Consider the following 25,899-nt stretch of genomic DNA (forward strand, 5'->3'; position numbering starts at 1 on the left):
TCACTCATTCTCCTTGAACACCTTAAAAGAACTGACTGGAAGAGCTTTCCCATCCTTCTCATTCTCAGTGGACAATTATAGTTGTGTTCAAGGAAAGCTCCTTGTGTATTAGTGAAATGTTGCCAAGTTACATGCTTTTTGTCTTTGGTCTCCCCACCCCCTGCCTTTCTACAAACACAGTCCTTAACGCAAACTGTAGGCGGTTTGGAATGTTTACCAAAATCCTCTTCTCTTTCCACCTCTAAAAGTCTCCATGGCAAACATCTACTAATTAATAGTAATTGCTTTCTGCCAGCTTAAAGAAAACTCTTCATAGACAAACCCTCTTTAGGTGAAGGGGACTTGCATCCTCATCCTTTTCACCAAGCTCAGATTTTTCTCAGTTCTCAGAACTTTCAATTGCCTGGTTACAGATAGCAATCCAAGAAAAGGAGAATTAATAAAGGATCGACATGTTGTTAATAGGTATAAAGTGAGAGGACAGCATTGCTATTGATTATGGAATTTGCTTCTTCCTTATGGGCTGGGCTTGGCTATTTTGCAGGGAATCTTGGATAACCTCCCTGTTGAGCTCTGTACCAAAATCCCTTTTCTGGCCTGGAATAATTTCAGTTTTAAAATGTCTTCTTTGGATTGTAGTGGAATAAGTGAATATGATGCAGTCAGGGGATGATGCTCTTTCCTCCACAACCATACTTAGGCTGGATTTTTTTTCTGTACAAATCTATATTTACCAAGTTTTATTTATTATTTACCTTTATTGTCAGAGTACAATATATGTACATTGAGATTGGCTGAGCCTCCCTTCGTGTACCCCTCCCACACACACACAACTCTCAGTGAGGACAGAAGTTCCTAACCCAGATCCAATCTTATTACTTTATTATTAGTTAAGGCTTCCAATAGCATTGCAACCCAAACAAGCAGATGGGCTGCATTTAACTACCCATTAACTAAAAATAGTTATTGAAATGAGGAGAAACAATATTTAACACAATCTAGCTCTTTCAAGAAATAAGTGCATAAGTCTAGATTTCTCATGAAACGGGTAAAGGAAATTTCAGATTTTTGCGGGTAAAACTAAACTGGGTGGGATAACCAGTACTGTAGAATTAGATTCAAAATAACCCTGATTCTTTAGCGGCATGAGCTGAAAAATTATACAGAAATCTAACAGGGACAACTGCAATTTATTTTTTCACTTAAAAAATTGAAATTCATTTACCTATTGGCTTGTTTTATCTTTTATCCCTGCTGATTTTACTAAGTTGCTCTAAATAGGCAAGCGTTCATTTGAGCATCTGGTAGGATTAGCTTGTTAGCATAATGGTGGTGTTGCCTCTTAAGTATTTTCTATCTAATTAAATTTCTTGTTTTCCTTTTTAGATGTTTGGAAATTGGACCTTTGGTACTCTGGTCTTCACAGTTATGGTTATAACTGTTACAATGAAGGTACTGCAGTGAACTTGTGATTATGCTTTCTAAGCTCTTTTTAATTATCTTTAATAACAGTCTGAGATCAATGCTGGTGTGATTTGACTATATTTAACTGGAAGAATTAAGTTAAATTAACATTGAGACCCATCAGTTTCGTTTGTGTTGGGATTTTTCTAACTGAAAACTCCCAGTGAGGTTGTATTCTTCCATTGGAAAACGTAACCGCTCCTACAAATTCAGTTTTTTGAGGTCAAATTATTTATTGAAATGATGTCAAAAGATTCATCTTTGTCTTTAAACCCAGCTATAAAGAACTCCTCAGCTGGAAAAAACATAGGCTCAAGAAAGTACAAAAGTTAGCACGAGGAGAATTTCTTTGATACCTAAACAATGCCATAGTATTATTATTGATCACACAATCAACAATGTGTTCATTGTTTTAATGCTTTTTGCTGTTTTTATTGCTTTCAAATGTTTCAGTTTTATGTTTTGAATTGTGAGCCACCCAGAGTCATTTGCTGAGGTAGGTGGCCATAGAAATCAAATAAATAAATAAATAAAAGCAGCCAGATGTTTAGGCTGAATTTTTGCATTTTTATCCACCTACCACGTCCTTCCCAAGGACAGAATCGGCTATATTCTGCCATGACTGTTTGATCAAGAACTGGCCTTTTTTCAGTTGACCAGTGTAAAAATCAGCTACAGAGAAGGAGGCATTCATGTGCAGAACCAATGTCGTTTTAGGGGTTTCAGAACCAAGGTTGAGCACATCTTGGATTTAGAATATGAATTCCCAACATATGGCTCTCAAAAACATATGAGAGCAATTTGGCGTAGCAGTTAAGATATCAGGCTGGAAACCAGGAGACAGGCTAAAAACTGGGAGACACTGAGTTCAGTCTCACCTTAGACACCAAGACATCTGTGTAATCTTGGGGCAGTCCTTCTTTTTCAGCCCTGGGAAGCAGTCAGTGGCAAGCCACTGCTAAAATCTTACCCAGAAAATTGTGAACCTTGTTCAGAAAGTTGCCAGCAGTCAACACTGACTTCAAGGTACACACACACACACATACAAACATGCAATGTTTTCACAGGCTTTAGCTTTGTAATTACCTGTTTATTTAGAGATACAATTTTCTTTATTTTTTTGTGCTTAGATGGCAATAGAGACTCACTTTTGGACTTGGATAAATCATTTTGTTACTTGGGGGTCCATTGGGTTTTACTTCATCTTTTCCTTATTCTATGGCGGAATAATCTGGTAAGTAGTTAGCTCTATGCAAACAAAAGAGTTGTAAAATATTGCTGCCTTAAATTCTTGCCATCAACAAAACCATGTTTGGACCTGTAAGCAGGCTGTGTGACCAGTGGTGCATGTGTTTGTGTCTACGTATATGTATGTATACACAAACAGAACTTGTATTGCTGCATTCCTCTGAGCAGCTAAACCAACAATCTGGCACATAAAATGAAAAGAATAATAAAAAATAGAAATACCATCATATTATCCATTTGTTCATTATCCATTTCGGAGGGCTTTGTTGTTCTATAATGGCCCTTCTTTGTTGCCCAAATTTGAAGATACAGTTTTAATTTTACTTTAAAACTAGAATTTGACATAGTATCAGAGATGGATGACCAATCCGTGCTAGTTTTTACACAGGCAAGCTACTGTTTATAAAGAGTGAACAAACCCCACACTTACTAGCACTGATGAGGTTACCTAGTTGGGTAATGAAACATCTACAAGCAAACAACTAAGTCAGAACGTATCATGAACCTCAGAACTCAATCCTGAGTTCCATGTATTCTCTTTTTGGAGGAAAGGCAGGAAATAAATCTAAGGGATGAAATAATCTAATTGATTATTTCAGTGTCCCATTTTTCAAATACATGAAAACCAAAACTTCTGCCACATTAATTTTTAGAGAAATGGATAAAAAGCTGAAACCTCCAGAATTTTAGGGCTTGGCTGCACATTGACACAGCCTTTCAAAATGCAAAATACAATTATCGATTTACTAGGGGAAAAATAAGGATGTATTTGGAATGTACTTCCCTTCCTTTTTTTACTTTAGATCCTCAGCTCAAAAGTTTTGCCTCATTCATTTCTAAATCGCAGTCAGACTTTTAAACTTCAAAAGGATTGGAGCTACATTCATTGACTGATTACTTAGGAATGCAAACTTGCGTCTCTTGAGTTCAAAAAGCCATATGCCACTACCTTCATCAGAGAAGCTGACTGCCAATTATTATTATTATCACTCTCCATATCTCTTAAGTTTCCTCATTATCTCCCTTCAATATTCTAAGGCAGGGGTGTCAAACTCAATTTCATTGAGGGCCACATCAGGGTTGTGTTTGACCTTGGGGTGTGTGGCCATAGTGGGCGTAGCCAGCTCGATGTCTCTCGTGTCGGGGGTGTCTATGGTGGCCCGAGCTCCCTGCCAGCAAAAAGGGGCTTCCAACCTCCATTTTTGGCTGCGATAGTCTCCTGCAACCCTCTGCCAGTGAAAATGGAGTTCAGGAGGGCAGCCCTCCTGAGCTCCGTTTTCACTGGCAGAGGCACCACGGACTGGTTCTTTGCTGTGGGCCAGATCTAAGTATCCTATGGGCTGGATGTGGCCCATGGGTCTTGAGTTTGACACCCCTGATCTAAGGAGTCTGTCGCTGCACAGTTTCACGTGACCAGAAGTTGAATATTTGCTGCTACGAACCTGCCCAGACTTTGAGATCCGTGTTAGAAGAGATGTTCTTTAGCTCCAAAGCCCTGAGGCTGGCAGATACTAGGATCGGGGCTTTCTCTATTATGGATATTATATCGTTGGAATTCATTCCCTGGGAGATACAAGTGCTCCTCGACATAACGGCCACAGTTGAGCCAGAATTTCCATTGCTAAGCAAGGCAGTTGTTAAGTGAGTTTTGCCTCATTTTACGACCTTTCTTGCCACAGTTGTTAAGTAAACTATTGCTATTGTTAAGTCAGTAACACAGTAGTAAAACGAATCCGGCTTCCCCGTTGACTTCGCTTTCTAGAAGGTCACAAAAGGGGATCACATGACCCTGGGACATTGCAACCGTCATAAATATGACCCAGTTGCCAAGTGTCTGAATTTTGATCACGTGACCATGGGGATGCTGCATTAGTCTTAAGTGTGAAAAACAGTCATAACTCACTTTGTAAAGTGCCGTTGTAACTTCAAACCATCACTGAATGAAGTTATAAGTTGAGATTACCTGTACTTAACAATTTCATCACTTTTCAATTTTTAACATTTCCTAGCGTTCTTAGGAGTGTCATCTAAATCGGGTCCACAACCCCCAGGTTATGGCCTCCCAACAGGCCATGGCCTAGTCAGAAACTGGGCCACGCAAGAGACAGACCAGCGCATGCGCGCAACTCCATTGACACAAGCAGCAGGCCAATGTGCGCACGCAGCTCTACTGACACAAATGGCCGGGCGGCACATATGCGCCAGCCCACCCGTCAGCTTTGGAAGCTATATTGAGACCAGATGCTCCCACGCTGCCACATTTTGAGCCTGGGAAAGTGGTAGGGGGGAATTTCTCGGAGTGTATGTAGTTACACATAATAACATTGTTTTTCTAATTCAGGGTCATGTTATTTTGGGCATAAGTGTGGGGAAGTCTTAAATTGGGACAGATGGTGATCGGGGCATGTGATATGATGATGGGTGCAGGGGATGGATTTGTACTTTTTACTTATTGCAAGGAAGCCGGAGCTTTCAGATGCTGGATTCCCCAGTTGTGCCCATTACTATCCAAAATAAAAGGACATTTTGAAAAGATGCCTGTCTCGGAGTTATTGGTTGGAGTGGAGGTTTGCTGGAACGCTGTCGTTACCACTTGCATGGCCCTGTTCCCCTGTCTCCCCCCCGCCTCCAGCCAGGCCACCAAGCTGCAAAGGTTAGGGACCACTGACCAAATGTCTTCCTTTGCTGCTTGTTAATTCCCATTTTCTTGTCTCTTTATCCTTCCAGGCCGTTTTTGCACACCCAAGACATGTACTTTGTATTTGTTCAGTTGCTGTCCAGCGGCTCTGCTTGGTTTGCCATAATCATCATAGTTGTCACTTGCTTGTTTCTTGATGTTGTGAAAAAAGTGTTGTATAGACAGCTGCTGCCCACAAGTACAGAAAAAGTCCAGGTAACTTTTGCTTATAAGTGGTTTGATTAACATTGAAGATATGGGGAAGATTAAATTTTTGAGCCTTTCCTTGAATCTTTGTTGCTATTTTATTTGCAATTCTTAATTTACCATGACCCTATGGTGAGTATTTTTTTTAATACCTACTTTCCAGCTATTAAAATGTAATTGTTTTTGTTTTCCTCTTGGTCATATTGCAATGAAATGAAAGTATTAATAAAGCTAAGGGAGTAAGTTTTCTAAAAATTCTTAACAGAGCCATGGTGAAATATTAAATATCCAGTGATTCAGTTGTGAACTAATTCCATTCTTGCCAGCTCAATTGCTTATTATTAGTAAATAAATATTGATTTAGCATCTATCATAATAATTTAGTAATGCATGTAAGTACTGTTATCAAATGACCTTGCGATTTGAGGTAGCTATTTTTTCCCAAGATGCATTGATTTCTTGCATGGAGAATATTTAAAATTCACTGTAGCACAACCTAGAATAGTTTTCCCCAACCTAGACTCCCAACAGATGGATGAATTTTAATTTCCCAAATTTCCGGCTGGCTATGGAATTCCAGAAAAAGTCCACACATCTGGAGGACACATACCAGATCAGATACCATTCCCAACATTTCTTTGCCTTTGGCAATTGCTTAGAAAAGGAGCTGGTAAATGTTTGGAAATCCAGCAGGTAAAAATACTGTGAGAAATGGCGGGATTAATAAATGTATTTTGAAAGAGACCAGATCCTGCTGACCATAGGTTCTTTTTTAAACTTTGGGGAACGGAGAGAATCTTAAAAATCTGCTCTGTAGTTCTGCTTTCCCATATTTGAGTTTATTGTATGATCACTTATTGGTCATCTCTGGTTTGGAGAAAACACTTTTCCACAGTCTTGTTGAGCTACACTAGTGCATTTTCTGGGAGGTGTTGCAAGAGCGCTGATGACCATTTGGTTTCCGTTACAGAATCATTTCCAATATAATAGAATCTGACATTTCTGAAGTGAGAAAAGTCAGCTTTCTCTGTGGTTCACCTCAGAGAATAATCTTTGCAATGCATCCTATAGGTTTTTAGCTTCATTTCATGAAAGAAAGGCATTCTTCATTAGTTTGCCACTTAATGAAAAATTACCCCTGTACATTGTTCTTACATGCTTTTAGAATCATATGCTTACTTACAAGCTAAAATTATAGTTATATTAACCATCACGTATTTGGACATGCAGTTATCATAAATTCATTCAGCAGAATAAAAATGCTAGATCAGGGGATCTCAAAGTTGACAACTTTAAGACTTATGGACTTCGACTCCCAGAATTCCTCAGTCAGCCATGCTTAGAGAGTTGCCAAGTTTAGAGATCCCTGCGCAAGATCGTTCTTCGTTTTTTCACATAGTTAACATGTGAAAGTGAAGTGTCTCCTCTTATTTTTTAAATGGCAGTTGATTTTTCCTTTGAAGTCCATTTATTTGGAGAGCCTGTGCAATATGTTGAATGTCCTTGGGTCTGCGCAGGATACTATCAGCTGGTCTTGAGACTTCCTAGCAACATTAAGTTGTTGCTGTACCCAGTATTACCAGACAATTGACGTGTGTACTTTGTTTATCTTGACCAAAACCACAGCAGCTCATATTAAGCAGAGAGTTATAAAGGGACAAATGAACACAAATAAAGGGCCAAGGTTAGAGATTGCCTGCTCATTATCACCTGTTCCTATTTTTTTAAATGTAGTTATTTAAATAGCATGGCAGTCCTAATCTCTGTTTAAAATCTCCCTCCCAATCAATCCTATGCAATTAATATCTTAAAGAAAAATCAGAAGGTTTCTGTAACATTGAACAGCCTTCCCCAACCAAAATGAAATTAATAGATGAGTTGGGAGGGAGTACAGTGAATACATCCAGAGGGGTACCAGATTGAACATCACTGGTATGGGATAACACTTTAGAGAATGGGACTCATAATGACATCCTTAATCTCTTTGATTAAGCATGGATCTGAACAGAGCACTTGCACTTAGAGATAAAGCAAGACTGATTTTCGTGGGTTTTTTTAGGAAGGTGTTTCTATATGCTTGTAAGCATTTTATTTTCTTCGTCCTCTCTCAGATGTGCAACTTATTAACTTGTCCACATGGCAGGACTGGATCATGTTGGAAAGTTAATCAAATATATGTGCAATAGTAAAATAAATGGATTAATCTGAAAGCTTTTGTCTTCTTACTTGACTGAAGAGGTTATAGGTTCCTAAATGTAGGAGAACTAGAACATCTTCCTACATTGGCCACTCAACCCAAGGCTGTTGCAAGTTGTACTTCAGCAAAATCTGGAAGATTCCATGTTCTCCATTCATGTCTTGACAGGTGCCGGCCATACTGAAATCAATCCCTGCTTCTTGTTACACTGAAACAAATCTGATTAAAATCCCCAAGTTACCTCTGCCATCCTATATAATTGTATGCAGCCATTGAACATAACTTCATTTTTAAGGAGAAAGAAATGGACACTTGCTATTTAAGACTAACCTTTCTGCTTCTTTAAGCAGAAATACTTTATTATATATATTTTATAGCCGTGGTCAACAAGCAGCTTCTATTTTTCACTCACCTTTATTGGAATTTTATTTTTAAATTATAAGAACTCTGTTTGTGATAAGGTTGTCTGAAGATGATAAGCATGAAAAGAGCAATTTTAATTATAAAGAGCTAATTCAAGTGAAAAATCCATGTAGAAAAAATCTAGATTGCCTGTTTATAGTAGAGAAAGTGATCCAAGAAAATCCAGGTCCATATAACTGTTCCGACTGTTATCTTGAGAAAAAGCAAAGTCAGCATCTTTCTTATTGACATATTTGAACACTTCTTACAAACTGATTTCAGTACGTATACAATAGGTGAGAACCTGCTTATGGTCTCAAGCAGAATAGGATGATAGATACAAGAATCTTACCATTCATATTGACAAATGCCCTTAACCAGGTCAGTGTCAAAACTTTCAGCTGCATTTATGCAGGTAATCCTCGGCTTACAACCACAATTGCACCCAAAATAGATGTTGCTTAGTGAGGCAGTTCTTAAGTGAGTTTTGCCCCACTTTACATCTTTCTTGCCACAGTTGTTAACTGCAGTTAAGTTAGTTATTAAATGAATCTGGCTTCCCCATTGACTGCCTGTCAGCATCTGAATTTTGATCATGTGACTATGGGGATGCTGCCATGGACATAAATGTGAAATAAGTCACTTCTTTTCAGTGCTGTTTTAACTCCAAATGATCATTAGATGAACTATTGTAAGTCGAGGACTACTTGTACAGCTTTCTAAAGGGGCAGAGTGTGATGCTGGATCTCTTGTGTGAGCTCAACTGATTTAATGATTAACCACCTTAAACATCTTGCATGTACCCAGCTAATAATTGATAATTCTTAAGATCTGATGAGAAGTTTTTCTGCTAATGTTCAAATCATTAAGGGTGATAATACAAAGTTCCTATTGAGTAAGTCTCTTATATCAATATTCAAATTATTTTTGTGTAATTAACTCGACCTTCATCGTGGACTAGGAGTTTGGCTTTTTAAAAGTCTATAACTTGATTTAGAAAGCCATGACATTTCTTCTGGAAATTGATACTGAAAGTCTGAATGGGGATGAAATGTACCATTCAGAAGTAGTTGTAGTCATTTTAAAAACTAGCTACATGTAAATGCCTAATTTTTAACTTTAGATCAAGAGGAAGAGTTGACTAATTAAATTACATTCAAAGAGCAAATATATGATCATCTGATTATATTACTACTTCATCTGGAGGGAACAAGATTGTAAAAAGCCAAGTTAGAATCATGTAATCACATAAAGATCTAGATTTTTTTAAGTGTGTAAGAAATAACAATTTTTGGTTTATTTATTTTGCTAAGAAATCCCAGTGAAATGGAAGTCCAATTCTGTTGACATACAAGCTTTCTACAACTTTCTACAGAGATAAGTGACTATGCCCTGTAAATACAACCATTGTTTTGAACTCTGATCACACAAGCATTTAAGAAGCCTTTGAAAACCAAATTTATTTGCATCCAGTATCTCTTTTGAATTTGTATTTAATTGTGGGGAAGATCCTGAAGGCATGTTTTGTTTATCGTGTGATATTTGCGTATGCCAAAATGGCTGTTTCTCAATTTAATTGCAAGTGGAAATGCAGTCTTGATTTGACTTTACTGTTTTATATCTTCTTGCTGTCATCTTCTATGGCATTATTTAGTTCATAGGAGGAGGGAAATATACCTCTAAAGAAAACATCTCAGTAAGAAATTCCCTCTTTTCCCTTTTTTTAAAATAAGATGTGGATTATCTGTTCATCCCAACCCCTGTCTCTAAATGCAACAGCAGCTTTAAAATTCGGCAGCTAAGACTGAATGACATAGATGGTTTTTAGAAAATGGCCTGCTTATATTAAGTTTCCTACGTGTAAGGAACACTGGTTTGCAACTCCAAGAACAAAAGTTAAACGGAATCATAACCGGGAAGTGAATTTATCACAAATTCCCCTTAAACAATGCAGATGGGTATAAATACTGCCTGTATCAAACTGAGAACCAAAATCCTTCCCTGCGTGGATCATGTTGTTCCCTACCCTTAATCCTTCAGAAACCAGTGTCTCTGCACATACCTGCTTTGCAAATGAAAGTTGTATCTTTTTGAGAACTTTGTCCTGTGTCTGCCTTTTTTGAACAATGTGACTACTTCTCACTGATCTGTGTGTTCCATCCCCTTCTTTGTCCACTTGTAGATGTACTCCAGCAGAGTTGCTTTAAGTGACGAATGCATCGCACTACAGCCGTTGTCCAGGGCAACAAGTCAGCTGAGCAAAATTAGGTAGAGTAGGAGGGGCAGTTCTCCATCCAATTTTATGCATGATGAAGGTCAGCTAACCAGCACTTAAGAGAAGGGGAAAAGGCATGTTGTACTCTAGTGTGAACTAAGAGGGCAGTCACAGCTGCACAAGTTGGTACCTTTCTGACTTCCCTTTAGCTTTGCTACATACGTTTGTTCGCAGGCCAAATATAGCATGTGTTTCATTTCTTCTCTAATACTTCTCGGGGTGGAGGGGCAAGGGGAAATTGCAAACATGATGATCGGGTGCAGAATCCCAGTCGACTCCATGTTTTGTTCTAAAGATAACAAAAAAAAAAAAACCCAAGCATGGTCTAAGCGCTTCTGCCTAACTCAACCATCCACAATGTCAATGGTGCATGTGGCATGCCCAGTCAAATAGGAACAGCTGCAGCAAGAATCTGTCCTTTGTAGACCATTGTGCCTTTTGCTAACTAGATTCTTTCTCCTCTTACTGTTTGCGTAGGTTTATGTTTATGTTTTGCGTCTAAGTGTATTACAGATATTGTCTACTTAACAAGACAGTTGGTTGAAAGTGAATGGGCTGGATGAGGATTTTTGCAGTTGAAATCTATAGCTGATTCATTGGGTCAGGAGATTAAATTGGCCAAAGATGGGATGCCAAAAACTGAGCATCCCATCTCTGGGCAACTAAGATTGAGCCATGGTGGGGCAGTGGTTAGAAGGCCGTGTTGGAGGCTAATTCTTCTGACTGACTGCCTGAACGGCTCAAGGTTGACTCAGACTTTCATCCTTCCAAGGTTAGTCAAATAAGGACCCAGATTGTTTGGGGGGAATATGCTGACTCTGTAATCCACTTAGTGCTATCAAGCACTATGAAGCGGTATACAAATCTATTGCTAAGTATAGGAGTAATTTGCACCAATATGAAGACTATATGGAATACTTTGATCTCAGTTTCCAGATTTACCCAGATTTGTTTTATCAGTGTAAAATATAAACCAAATTTTCCCAATCAAGGAAAAGTCCACTTATGTGGACTTCAACTCCCAGAATTTTCATCTGTGACTGCCTGGGAAATCTAGAAGTTGAAGTGTCTCTATCTTGCAGGAGCCCAAGTTAGGGAGAGGGGGTGCAAAAGATGTGTGCCTCTTTAAGATGTAAGGTTGACATTGAGCATGGTCTACTTTTCTTTAACTAACCAAGATTTACCCAGTCCTTCTACATGTGTGTCTCACCTTGTGTCACCCCCCCCTCTCTCCTCCCATCAGCACCAAATGATGGTTTAACCATGGTAACTGCTCTAGAAGAAATAACAAGATGGCGATTCTGTGCATCAAAGACTCAGTAAATAAGGAGCATTAAGACATCCAGAATTAATGTGTCCCCCCCAAATTTGTCCAATCTGTTGGTGGCAAGAGAAAAAGCCTTAAGGGGTCCATCCAGATCATACCTTTTACATCAGTCTCTTTCCAACTGAGTCAATCCTTTTACCTGTCTAACATGTTGAAGGCCAGTGCAAACTAATAAATAAATAAATAAAACTAATAATAAAGTGATTTTGTTATTGGAAACACAAAATGAGAGGGCCAAATATATTAAATAGTAGAGGTTAAGCATATGCCTTTAGACAGTATTTTGATATGCAAGAGGAGAAAGGGTGCAAGTATACACATGCATAGTGATGTAGACATACCTATTCGCAATCAATAGATCTCAGATGATTTCCTGCCCTTCTGTTGTTACTATCTTCAAGAAGAGAACGATTGTTTTAAAACCCATGACAGTGGGTTGCCAATAACGGTATGACAAAATAGCAAAAACAGTATATTGGAATATCTGCAAGAAATATCATTTGCCTACAAGGAATACAAGAGTTGGAAGGGACCTTAGAGATCTTCTAGCCCAACCCCCTGCTCAAGCAGGAAACCCTATACCATATCAAACGAATGCTTGTCCAATCTCTTCTTTAAAATCTCCAGTGTTGGAGCATCCACAACTTCTAGAAGCAAGTCCTTCCACTGATTAATTGTTCTAACTATCAGGAAGTATTGGTGGGAACACAAAATAGACAAAACAATGGAAAATAAAGATGCCAAAGTGTTCCGAGATTTAAGAATTCGAAAAGACAAGCACCTGTCACAACACCCAGATTTAATAATCATTTATAAAGACAGTACCTGGAGACAGCAGAACAGAAGAGAAAGAACTGAAGAAAGATCACAAAATACAAAGGCCTACAAATAGAAGTAAAACAACTAGCAAAAAAAGCAAAGATACTATTAATAGTAATAGGCTCCTTGGGTATAACCTCAAAACATCTGGAGCAGCCCTTGAAGACCCTCGGCATTGACAAAATAACCATTGGTCAAGAGCAAAAAGGAACTTGGAACAGCTTACAATACCTTTAATACCAAGGAACGACAACATCTGTTTATCTCAGATCCTTGAGAAGGACTCCATTGGTGGATAAAAATGCCAATTTTAATTTAAACATCTGACCGACTGACCAACCAATCAGAAGAAGGAAGAAAGGAACAATGGTAACATCTAGTTAGTGCTTTTACTAAGGAATAGTGTAAATGTATTTAAATAGATTTTCCATAGTTAATAAATTATGGCATTTCCCAAGATAGCAATGAATTTCCATATCACATAACCATAAATCATAAAGCTGGAAGGGACCTCATAAGTCTTTCAGTCCAAATTCATATCATATTCATTTTGACATTCCCTAGTAAATTGTCCATTTTCACTTACTTTTAAGTGCTGTGCAAGATGCAGTTTGTCTGCTGTGAAATTAAAAACACTAAGATAAATCATAAATTGTTTCATTCATAGTTAATAGACCCCGAGATTTAAAGGGTGTCTTCTGCTAATAATTCTGGAACTGTGGTCTTCGTTAATTCAAATATTTTTGAATAACAAGAATAAAGATAAAGGTTATATTTGCTGCAGGTGTTTGGAGAGCAAATCAATACCTCATAAGTGTCAATCTTTCCCAAGTGTCTTGGTAAGTAGAAGATTAAAATGTTGGAGTATTTTCAAAGGTGCTGTAGGCTTTCTAATAAAAATCCCTACGTTTCCTTTTTTGTCTGATACAACTTTATAAATTTTTCCCTTTACTATGCTATCACTGCCAAAAATCCAGTTCCACTTGAATCTATATGTACTATTTCAATTTGAAAACACTCTGCTGCAGTCAAAAAACACCCTAGGCCAAATTTCTGTCCTTGGTTACAGCAGTGTATCCCAACTTTGGCCATTTGACCATTGGTGGACTTCAGCTTCCAGTGTTTCCCAACCAATATGCTGACTGGGGAATCCCTGGGCCACACATTTGCAAGTTGCCAAGGTTGAGAGATGCTGGATTACAGGATAACATGTCAAGTTCCCCTCTGCTTAAGTTTCTGATTCCCGGAGAGCCACATCACAAAGCCTAGATCATTTGTTATTTATGAAAGACATAGTGTAATTTGAAGTTCAAAGGTGGTACTGTTTTGCACTTTTGGTTATATAGGATTTTGAAGGGGATTTTTTTCCCCTTGCAAGCCTAGAATTAGGCCTCCATCAAAGGTTTCAGATTTGGAGGACTAGAGGCCCACAGATATTTCTTGGGGAATATTTAAGGTAAATGTGCCATTGTTGACATAGGAATGACTTCCTGTTTGCCTTGAACATAAGAGGTAAATTGGACAGGAACCAGGCACCCAGGAATCCAGAACAATAATAAACCACCATGGACCTTCAGTTGGGCAGCCAAGCTTAGAAATAAAGTAGAGATTGGAAATTGTATATGAACCACATATTGAAGCTCTTTTTAGGAGGCATACATATAACAAGCGGGCTTTATTAGATATGAAGCCTTGATTTTATATTCCATTACATGGATTTATTTCTTTGGTTGCATTATCAGGAGCCTGTTCTCAGTATCTCATTCACTCAGGCTGAATATATACTGAGTATAGAATTGGAATGGGCTATTCGACGACTTCATTTTCCCCCATCAACTGCAAACAGTTGATTTTTGACAGCAAGATTTTTAGTATGTTGTTCAAAACCAGTGGTAGCTGTGGGAATGGAAGACCCGTGACATTACATTTTGCATGAAAGTCATCGTCCATCCCTCGCCCAATCATTCTGAATTGATGGGAGTGCCTAAGAATAGAAATGGAACCAGTTTAACTCCCATTCCCAGTCTTAAAACTATTGCCTAAAATACAAGCATGTGTTGGGGAAGAAAATTCATAATTCCCTTCTGTTGAGGTCACTTTGAAGTCTCCAACTAGCAAAGAAAAGAATGTGTGTGTCTTGCTTAAATGGGAGGTATTTTATGAAACACTTCATAGGACAAGAAATGTAACCATGACTTTTCTGCAATTTTACAAAATGCAAAATTCTGAATTAGTTCCATCAGCTATGTCTAATCTGCCTTGGATTTTTTTGGGTGGTAAGAAATGGAAGGCAGTGTCTGGTCCTTTTGGTACAGCTGGGCCACTGGCTGGCTGCTCATCACAAATTAACATTTTTGAGAAGTCATCCTTTTAATAGTTTTCAGTTGTGGGAAATATACAAGACCATCATTATTAACTAGTCAGGTTCTAGATTCTCCAATGCTTGGAGTTTTATTCTAAGCACTCAGCCTTATTTCCTGAGACAATGCAGAATGTGGCAAGCACACATTTCCCTACTGTTGCTGTGCTAAACTCTTGTCTTGACAAAATCTTTGTAATCTATCAAATGCTTATTCTAATATTGGAACTTCAACTCTACATAAACCAGCATATATGTTAACATTTATGTTGCTATAGTAAGAAAATGACCTGGCTGAGCTTTTTCTTAATCCCAAAAAGAGGATAGGAAATCTTTCAAGATTTTTTTTTCCTGTCTTCTGATGAACAGAGGAAGTTTTTGTAGAGGTATTTTGGTTTGTGTTGAAGAGTTTGATTACCACCAATAGGCACAATAATGTCACCTTCCTGAACATCAGCTTTAAAAAAAAAAAATCAAGGGCAGTCCAGACCTTTTGGGACCACAGAGCTATGGGCAGAGAGGGGAGCATTCCAACTTAGCTAAAGGCAGCCAGTTTCAGAAACCTGCATTACATCGATGTTTTAACCTTCCAGTGTGGTTAGGAAGCTGTTATTTGCAAGCTGGACACCATCTTTGCGGTCCTTGTTTTGTGTCAAGCTGTAATATGTAGTGCTATCTTCTGTTGGGTTTGAATGGGAGATAGAATTTTCCTCCAATTTGCTTCTTCATGAAAATGATCTCCAAGCAGGTGTGTGTTTCAGGAAAGGGCTGGATAATAAATCTTTCTCAGTAATCCTCTGGGCAATCTTGAATGTTATAGTGAGAAGGTTTTGGGACTTTCAGGGATAGATGGGAGTTGGGAGGGAGGATGGGCACATGGTGTAATGGGGCAGTTTGTAATTGCTTGTCAAGGATCCAGTTTGGGTCTCCTGTTGGCAAGACACCTGTAAAATAACGCAATCTGTTTTTGTTTTGTTTTTGGTGGGGGATAATAACTTTATTCTAAACAAGGATAGAGGGTAATTGGGTCAAACAGTTTAAAGAGCTACAGATTTAGCAGCATCTATCTTTTCCTCAAATTCCATTCATGGTTAACTGCAAGTAAATATTTGAAAGTGAGACTCATCTGGTCTTTTTTATTTTGATTCTTCTACAATATCTGTGAATACAAAGCTGGATTTTCCAGCTTTAAATCATATGACAAATTATTCCAGTTCTACTAATATTTACAACAGAAAACTGGCAATTAATTGTTAGTTCAAGCTCTAATGAAACAGGTAAACATTTTCATTTGAGAAAAGGGAATTTTCCAAGTATTTCTGAGCAGTATTGTGATATTTCTGACATGGATTTTAAAACTAATTTCTAATTTAGCTATGTAAACAATTTCTGCCTCTTGTTGTTAGTCCTCAGTGCCTCACTAACTTCTTATTTTTAACTCCTCAGTGCCTTTTTTCCTAATAACCAGTTTCACACTGGATTCTGATGATGAGGCATCTTTTTTCAATTTCAGCTGAATATCCTGCTTTTCCTTGTTTTTCCTTAATGACATTGATTCTTGTCTCAGATAAATAAACTGTTTTGTTTTGCTTTGTTCTCTCTTTAGAGTTCTTGTGGCCATTTTGTGCAAGATGAAAATTATTTCCAACTCTTTTAATAGCTGCTGTCAGGTTATTTAATCACTACTTTCCTCTATCTTTGATTGTATGCCCCAGGCCATTTTATATGGAAAGAGAAAAATAGGTATGAATAGAGAGAAAAATAGATAGCGGCACAGTGGCCTAGAGGTGAAGTCCTTGTCTCCCACTCAGAAAGCTGAGTGATCAATCCTAGGTAGCGGCAGATGTTTCCCTCTCAAGACACAAAGAGAAAATATCTGCTGAAAACTCCACAGGAAGGGCATCCGGCCAGTCAACCCTCAGCTCCATTCAGTCGCTCCGACCCCACTCTGAAGTAAGGGATTAAAAGGGTTGTAGAAAGAAAAAAGAGAGAGAAATAGGTGTGAATAGATTTCAGCCTCTTTTCTATCAGAATTTCAGTCCATTGACTTCTCCCTTGGAGTCAGCCAGACTTTGCAAATAGGTTTCTAAGTGCTAGTTGTGTGAAATCACAGAGGTAGAGAGACAAGCAACTAATGGACTGGAACCTAGTTCTCACATCTTCTGGCCTTCAATTGTCAAAGAGGCAAATGAACCGTTACTACTATCATATAATTCTCAGAATATTTATAGAATTAAGCTTCCCAATGCTGACATGAAACATACAGAAGATGCATGCAAGCTAAATCAGAACTGCATCTGTGCTTCTAAAATGTCTGTAACTGTACTAACAAAAAAAACAAAGATCCTGGAGTGGGTTTTCTAATTTCTCTCCCGCTTTTTCCTTTTGTTTTGTTTTGTTTTTCTCCCCCACAGCTTACTAAGACAAGTCCAGGTGTCAACTGCCTGGAGTCCATTTGTTGCTTCTCCCATGGGGAACCAACCTGCACACCTTTTAGAAGAATGCTGGAGCGAATAATGAGACGGTGCAGCCCCACCCAAGTCAACAGGTGTGGAATTTCTCTGAAATGCCTTTGCTGCAGACAGTTCTCCTATAAACTGGAACACGATGAACCGACAAATATAGATGTCTAGTCCGAGACAGGAAACCATCTTCCTAGGTTCAGTCTGAGATCTTCAGAGAAGATCCAAATTTGTGCTTTGAATGTGGAGGGAATGAGAGATCGTTGCGTTAACTGATTGTTGTTGAAAAACTGGTTGAATTGTGGGTTTTTTTTGTTTTTTTATGACGCCGCCTTTTTTCTGATCCCGTAACTGCTATTGTGCCTTTAGTGGCTGCGATGTTATAAGCTGTCTCAGGCGAGCCCTCCCCTGCTCTTTTCGAGCACCGGCCAGTGATTCACAAGCGTGCTTTTTCTTGCTCTGAGCTCCCTGTCAGCATCATTTTTGCCTTTCTACTTAAATGTGTGCATTTCAATATAGTTTCTCCCCCTCCCCTTGTATGTCTTTGTTTTCCCCTGAAAGTCAGACCCCGGTCCTCATTTCCCTTCCCTTGTGGTTTTAGCTGCTTTGCCTTTTGAACTCAGAAGGCTTGTCCTGTGTTTGATCACTATGTGTCTCCCCTTCTAGACATGTCTCCTTTGAGCTCCAAGGTTTGGGGTTTTCTCCCCTGAAATTTTCACTTTGGGGTGGGGGGAGGAAAGTTTGGTAGGTTTCCTCTATTTCTTGCTCAGCGACTGTGAAAATCAATTATTTTTTACAATACGAAACAAAGCTCATATTTGAGTAAAATAATAATCTAAAGCCATTCCAAATTATGATTAAAAGTAGACCTTTTTTAACGAACACGAAGCCATTCAGAAATAAATGCTAAGCCTATTTATGTGTTCGCTAATTTATACAGGTCTGGTTTTTTATTTTATTTTTTAAAAGATCCTCAACAGGAGGATCAATGAGAACCTTTCTTAATTTACAGAAGGTTCTGTCTTAAAACGGACAAGTGAAAACTCTGTGGAGATGCTCTAGAAAGAGAAGGTTAGGAATGAGGTTTTGCCCAATGTTTCTAATCCCAGGTTACGATTGTTTTCTTCTTTCCTTGATGATATTAGCCATCCTTCTGAAGCATTAGCTGAGAGGACATTGCTCAACCTTGGTCACAATTAAACAGCAGTTTGAGTTGAGATAAGATGAGATCAAGCAAATTATTAGGGCGAGATTCTCAGTTTGGGGGAGACAGACTTGAACAAAGTCCTCTTGGGGGGATACTGCTTTCAAAGGATCAGGAGAAACATCTGAAGATCTTACAGATGGCCCACACAATTTGGGAGTACGGCTACCAGGTCTCTATGGCAAAAAAGCCAGACAACCATTGGATGGAGATAGAGAATTAGTTTTCTCTTTATTTGCTGCTATCCATTGGTCAGCTGGATGTTTGCAGTCCTCATTTAAGGATGCAGTAGCTTTTTACTAGTAGCTAGTTACTTTTAAAAACTGTTGGAAAACTTACTGTGGACACTTCTAAATTGTAATTTTCATGCTCGGCTCCTCTGAATATTTCCTTCTCTCATTGATTTTTTTTCTAAAACAATATCCTCAAATGTGTTAATCCCTCTGCAGCTCCATTTTAAGATTTTACTAAAATGATTGGGGTTTTTTTTCCTTCATAAAATGGGAACTGTTACAAGCCGGATTTAAAAAATAAATAGTAACCGTCTCTCTTTGTAAAGAAAGAAGGCAAGATGTATAAAATAAAATATTTCCTAGACATTTTTAAAACAGGAGCAGTATCTGATTAATCTTAACAGTAGCTTTTTCTCCCCTGGGGTAAAGATTTCTGACAAAAGTATATTTGCACCTCTTGGATATTCTCTACCATTAGAATGCCTACCTGCCACTACTATGATTGGAGTTTGTATGGGATGAGGTCTTGTCAGTGTCAGGGATGCCTTGGCAAGAGGGTATACAGTGTGTCTCTGTAATTCACCATGCAGAGATACTTTTAACTCCCTCCTCTGCATGTTTCAGGATTACTTCAACCCCAGAGGCGTACACATTGCACACCAAACACAGAGCCTTGATCAAACCATCATGGTTGCTGTCTTTACTTTTTAACCAGCCCCTGTGGATAGTCCTACTTCAGCCCCCTGGTCAAAGAGAGCAACCTTGATTGCACCGGAATTTTCATATCAAGCTCTTTCATGTCCACCTTTGAAAATGATTGTTATCCGCCTCATTCTTACATGGGAGAGAGTTATGTTTGTAGTCACTGTTGGGTTGTGTGCATGCAACACATGGGTTCCATTCAGGCAAAAACATAGCACATTCATTCTCATTATATGCTAAGCTTGATTGGTGTAACCCTGGCTAGTCTTTTTCTCTGGTTTAGCATAAGGTGCAGACTGTGATGGAACAAGAGATTGTGAAAATCCACAAAAAGTGATTAAATTAGTTAATGATGGTAAGCATGCAGTCTGAATGCAGATTACTTGCGTTGGAAATTGAAGTTATTTTGAGAGAGGTTTACTCCTATCTCATTAGCCCCATCTTAAGTCATACGACAATATGATACTACATTGTTGGAAATGAAACAAGTAATATATATTCAGAGGTCTGTGCTATCTTGTTCATTGTTTAATATAAAAATGTCACTCAGAGAGAAGTTCACAAGCCCTAGCTATGGTTCTTGAAAAAGGTAGGTATCACCAGCTTCAAAATCAACGTTGAATAAATACATCTTGTGTTTGTTTTTTTAAAAAAAATCTGTTTTCTGTATCTTAACAAATACAAGTATATGATTTGACTCTCATGTTTGATAGAAGATGAAGTACTCCTCCCTCATCTGATCTGCATGCTGATATGTAGAAGACGGATTGCCAAAATAGTACTTTGAAATTCTGCTGGTTTTTCTCCCAATTAGGACAAACTTCTAAATTGTCGTTAATGTATGTTTTAAAATACAAGGTTTAAAATTGTACTGCCTTCCAGGCACATTGAATGGGGTCTAAACTAAAGCATTTCATAATGCAACAATTGATCTAAATGTTAGAACTTGATTCATTAAAATCAAGGATTTAATGGTAATGACAATCTGGGATAATACAGTCATTTCCCAGATTTGGTTGGGACCAAAATTATTCGGACATATAACCCTTTGGAATATAGTTTCCTACCTAAGCAGAATACTAAGAAAGGCATATTTTCAAGGTGCAAAATTCTCACCGACTTTATAACCATTCCTTATGAGCAGGCATAGTTACCAAGGTGACTTAGCCTTATATTTTGATTTGAGAATGTATTAGTCATTTTCCTTGCAATAGTAGCTGACCTGGATAGAAGTTAAAAATATTTCCACCGTGGTTTACAAAAATGATCCATAATGCTTTACAGAAGTGACCCAAATAAAATGTTTTCCGCAGGCCATTTGTTCCATTGTGAGATAATTAGTAGTAGTAGAGATGGAACAAGCTTTTTACTTCATCTGCATGACATTAGACAACCCTCCACGTCTGTCTTTGTGGAGATGATCTACCTCATCTGAAACCCATAAAGATATGTCTCAGGTGGAGAGTTCAAGACTCATATCCAATTGGCAGATCTACACTACCCTAGGATCTACACATCTAAACTGATTTATGTGGGTTTTTTTTTACCAACTACTAGAGAAAATTGTGTTACCAACCAAATCGTCTTTGTACTTGATATTCTGTCAAATATGAGGATCAGTGTATGAAATCAAATCTATTCAATAATTTGGATGAATGATCTCATATTTCATCTAACTGTGTGCTTAAATGCTTGGAGTATAAAGGAAAGAGATACAGTACCTCACATGCTCTTTAGCAGAGTGAACATCCGTTTTAATTTAAATCAATTAACAAAACCTTAGAGCCATTTCTTGTTTCCATTGGGCATAGTTTTCTCCAAATCATCAAAATCTGTTCTTCATTTCTCTTCCATCAAACTGTCACTTGCATTGATTGCTCCAAATCCAATGTTGTGTTATTAAACATATTCACTTGCAGTGTTTTGCTCAGCTGATTTTGTGTGGCTGGGGTAGATATTTCCACGGTCTTTCATTTGGGGTGGTTGCACACCAATGATAGGATTCCTTCAGTTTCTTAATAGCTCTGTTTATTGCATAATCAGCATTCTAGATGCATGAGCCTGGTAGAATACAGGCCCCGTCTTCTATGAGAAGGAAAGGTTTTAGAGCAGGGGTGGGGAACTATGGCCCTTGCTGTGTCAGGAATTCTGGGACACAAGTCCAAAAGTCATAAAGGGCCTATGGTTCCCTACCTCTGCTTTAGAGCAGGGGTCTCCAACCTTAGCAACTTTAAGACTGGTGGACTTCAACTCCCAGAATTCCTCAGCCAGCTTTGCTTAGCCACAAGTCTTAAAGTTGCCACGGTTGGAGACCCCTGCTTTAGAGCACGCCTGTGTGTTTGCATAAAACCTTCACGCCTACGGAACTCTGGATTAGAGTAACCATATGAAAGCAAGGCAGTCAGGTTGCAGCTCTGATCTAATAATATGGGCCTTCCCCAAGAAACATATGCAACCCTACCCTTTCTGATCTTGGTTCTGGGGATTTTCTGATTCTCTGTGCCTGATTTGCCACCAGAACTTTGGGCCATATCTTAGTCATTTTGGATATATGTCTCTGAAAACGCCTCTGGGACCAAAACTGTGGTTTCCCCATCAGCAAACGTTTCTTTCTTGTTATTACTTTAGGTCATGGAGCTCTATGGAACCTTTCTGTACCAGCGATGGAAGCTTCTTGACGTTATCCACAATGGAATCCATTACTTGAGACTTTTCTCAATGCCTTGTGGAAAAACCATGACTTCTTGGTTGTAACCAATCTACCCGCCCCTTATGGCCTCCTTTTTAAATGTCATGGCCAGGTTCATATATTCTGGGGGGCGAAAGGGGGGGATTGAAGCCTGGTTTTTGCAGCAAATACTATTGAAAAAAGAAAAACTGTACATTCCAGTGGAAGCATTAGCATTGTTTAGATGGATGCTATTAATTTTCCATGGTCACATTAGCAATAATAACTTGCTAGAAACCCTTCGGAAAAGTGATTGCTTTGGTTCCCAAATATCCACAACTGATTAGCAAACTATGAGTGGCTTTGCTAAACTGGGAAACGGTATTCTTCTATTCTTCTCCACAAGATGCATAGATCTTCCTTCATAAATTGACTTAGCTAATTCTGAAAGATTTTGAACATGCATACTCTGGAGAGAGAGAGAGAGAGAGAGAGACAGAGAGTGAAGTTCCCTGAGGATGGACTCCAGCGTAAGCCCGAAAACTTGGAAGGATAAACCTCTGGTCCGACTCAGATTGGATCCTGCAACATTATCTTGGGACACATATATTTACTTTCATTTGCGAGGGGGAGGAAGCTGTTAAATAAATTAGCTTTATTTCTGGACATTCTTGATTCAAATTTGGGGGAAAGGATGCCTTTTGGAGGCATTACTTTTCTCCTTCTCCACTCCTCCCTTCCCAACCATTTATTTAGTCATCTTACACTCTTGTTGAGAGCACTTAAGAATTCTCCCTGATTTTGCAGGGGCGGCAAAAAGGAAAAAAAAGATGCAGCCACACCTGTATATAATTTGTGTCAAATGAAGAGCATGCTGTTCAGGACAATAAATGAGATGATGGCCTTTAGCCAAAAGAAATTGCGTCTGTGAATTCTTGATCTCAATCAACTAGGGCTTGGTGGGCCACAAAAGGACCATTGGAAGGATTCGCTCCCACATTTTTCACATGAGATGAAAAAGTTCAGCATTTGCTGTTCCGGTTCTGCCCTCTGTGGCTGGCAGAGAACCCATCATAAATGATCTGGGGGAGGGGGCGGGATTTTTCTTTTATGCCAACAATTTCACAATTTCAGAATGCTTCTCAGGGTCCCTGCGGATCAGTTACAACAGGGGTGGGCAAACTATGGCCCGGGGGCCACATCCGGCCCGTTGATCTTTTTAATCCTGCCCGCCCAAGATTGGTACAGAATTAAGGTTTGATGTGAATGATTGAATGATTGCATTCATTTGATTTTGACTTGTAATGACAGGCATTTCGACACCAGGTGGCGGCCCGTCTGTCAAATTTTAAAAGTCAATGAGATCCCCAAGCCAAAATGTTTGCCCACCCCTGAGTTACAAGGTTATCTTGCCCTCCCCATGATTTGGGGTGCAGTTGCCCAAATGGCAGGCCCATTGCTTTCAAAATGGAGCAATTACCCGACACTTCCACTGTGTAAACTCTCTGAACTGGATATATACTTGCATATCTTTTAGGAATGCCAGTTCCTTTTATTTATATTTTAATGCTGATATTTTTTGCCCCGTTACGAGCCAACAGATTGATTCAATACGTCGGTTTTCAAACCAGAGAACTTTAAGATGTGTGGACTTCAATTCCCAGAATTCCCTAGCCACCCATGCCGGCTGGGGAATTCTGGGAGTTGAAAAATCTACACTTTGTAAAGTTCCCAAGTTTGAGAAACACTGCTGTGTGTTAGTACGTTAGACAAAACAGAGCTTTTCAGGGAAATGCACCTCACAATCAGCAGCCTGCAGTTATTTCAACATGTTTAATGTGTTCCCCTTATTCCAAATATCATTTACTCCTTTTATTTCTATCCTGCCTTTCTAACCCCGAGTTCTCATTTAAAGGAGCATCATTTCGTCACTGTCATAGATCCATAGATCACTCATATCCATCCTTTCCATTCTGGTTTGTCTTCCCCCCACTTTCCCCACCAAAACTATCCCCACAATGAATTGTGAAAGGATCCAAAATTTCAAAAACGATCAAAACTCCAAGCATTTATTTAAATCCACGTCATCGTGCAATTAATGTTTCTGCTTTGGTTTTGTATGACGTTAGAATTTAACTCTTTTTCTTCGCAGATGTACAATTACTGGAACTGACTTCCGTGTGTTTTTTGTTTTGTTTTTTTAAATTCCCATTTCTTTCTCGTCCCTCCTCAGTGTGTGTAAGGGTGCTGAAGAAGCATGCATTTAAACAAATTCAGGAAGAGTTTAAGACTCCATCTATCCAAGCCGGGTATCAGTTTCTAACTAAGGGGCAAAAGTAACAACCGAGTGAAGACCTATTGTTTGTTCTATGACCAGCAATTCGGGTCAAATGGAAGGAAAGCAAATGTATTATACGTCGGATCACCATTAAGTTTCGTCCTTTCTTTCTCTGAATGTTTTGTGTATTTCAGTAAACTCATATTTACTTCTAGGTTGAGGATTAGGCCAAAAATACATTGCAGAACAGGAAAAAGAAAACGCAGGAAACTCCTGTGAAATGAATGAATGACCGCAGATAAAGCAATAACAGTTGAAATAAGCCAAGGAAGGAAGACGATTTTTCTTCATTATGTTTTGGGGGGGACATTGGGATAAATTCTTTTGAGAGTCTGCAGAACACGAAAAGAAAGCCATTTTCCTTTCCATCGAGACCAATAAACTTCATGGACGTGGTCATGTGATTTTCTTGGCAGCTATACAGAAAAGGATTGTCACATTTTGTGGAATGGCTTTCAGCTTCCCAGTTGAGGGTCTTGCTCTGGCAACACTCATTTAGTATTTTGCTCCACAGCTTTCCACCGAGTTGCAGAATCCCCTATTCCAAACAAAGACGCCATTGATGTTGTGTTCGGTCTTGGTCCTGGGTGAACAGAGTGGAGCATCTGACCCCTAAAGCCCGGTGGGGTAAAGGATTTGGAGCAGAAGGAGCTCAGTCCTTGATAGGGATGGCGTTGAAGAACTCAAAGGGCATCAGATCTGGGTTGGTCTCAGGAATTTCTACGTCAGTTGCAGGATGAGGTGTTAAGGAGCACGGAAATCCGTCTTCTGCTATGCTCACTGAAAATGAAGCAAGCCCCATTTTTCTTTCCACCATAGGATGGTCCAGGTTTCATCCCCCTCTCCCCCCCACAAATTTCCAGTGAAGCATGGCACCATATGACACAAAAGAGTTGGCGATATGGCTGTTTAAAAGAAATAATTTAGGGTTGGCTTCTATCCTCCCATTCAGTCACCATAGGTGCACAATAGACAGTGATGCCTCTTCAAATTCAGTCCATTGTCTTTGCAACTAAAAAAACAAACTGATTTCTCACCTGTGCCAGATTGGATTTTTCCACCACCCCCATATGAACTTAAACTACAGTAAAGGAGATTGCAGTGCAGGAATTTCCTGATGGGAAGAACTGCTAACCAATTATTTGTCCAAAAGGCTTTAGCAGGATTCCTGCACCACATAAGGCACTGAATCAAATTATCTTAGTTATCCCTTCCAACTCCATACTTCTGTTATTTTATTCCTGTATGTCCTATTAAGAAAGGTGGTGCCATTAGACGGTTTTATTAGTTTGGGACGTTTAACTAAAGACAGGTATG

The 25,899-nt window shown here is 38.9% G+C and overlaps 1 protein-coding gene across 14 annotated transcripts in view; it reads left to right on the forward strand.

Moving 5' to 3' along the window:
• ATP11B (ATPase phospholipid transporting 11B (putative)) overlaps positions 1–25,648 on the forward strand; it is a 98,397-nt gene extending 72,749 nt beyond the window's left edge. For 4 of the 14 annotated variants that reach the window (XM_087933526.1, XM_026705705.2, XM_087933522.1 and 1 more), the window contains 4 exons: positions 1,387–1,452; positions 2,595–2,698; positions 5,440–5,605; positions 17,390–21,494. In XM_087933526.1, the coding sequence (XP_087789652.1) occupies positions 1,387–1,452; positions 2,595–2,698; positions 5,440–5,605; positions 17,390–17,608 (555 nt within the window). In that variant the 3' untranslated portion in view covers positions 17,609–21,494. Of the gene's footprint in view, positions 1–1,386; positions 1,453–2,594; positions 2,699–5,439; positions 5,606–10,377; positions 10,464–17,389; positions 21,495–22,204; positions 23,164–24,477; positions 24,612–24,737 lie in introns of those variants that run through there. The other 10 variants (XM_026705708.2, XM_087933528.1, XM_087933532.1 and 7 more) reach the window with 6 other exon arrangements.
• The last annotated feature ends 251 nt before the right edge of the window (positions 25,649–25,899 follow it).

The sequence above is a fragment of the Pseudonaja textilis genome, chromosome 4 (assembly GCF_049901715.1).
Source record: "Pseudonaja textilis isolate UNSWEBS1 chromosome 4, rPseTex1.2, whole genome shotgun sequence".
NCBI classification, from domain to species: domain Eukaryota; kingdom Metazoa; phylum Chordata; class Lepidosauria; order Squamata; family Elapidae; genus Pseudonaja; species Pseudonaja textilis.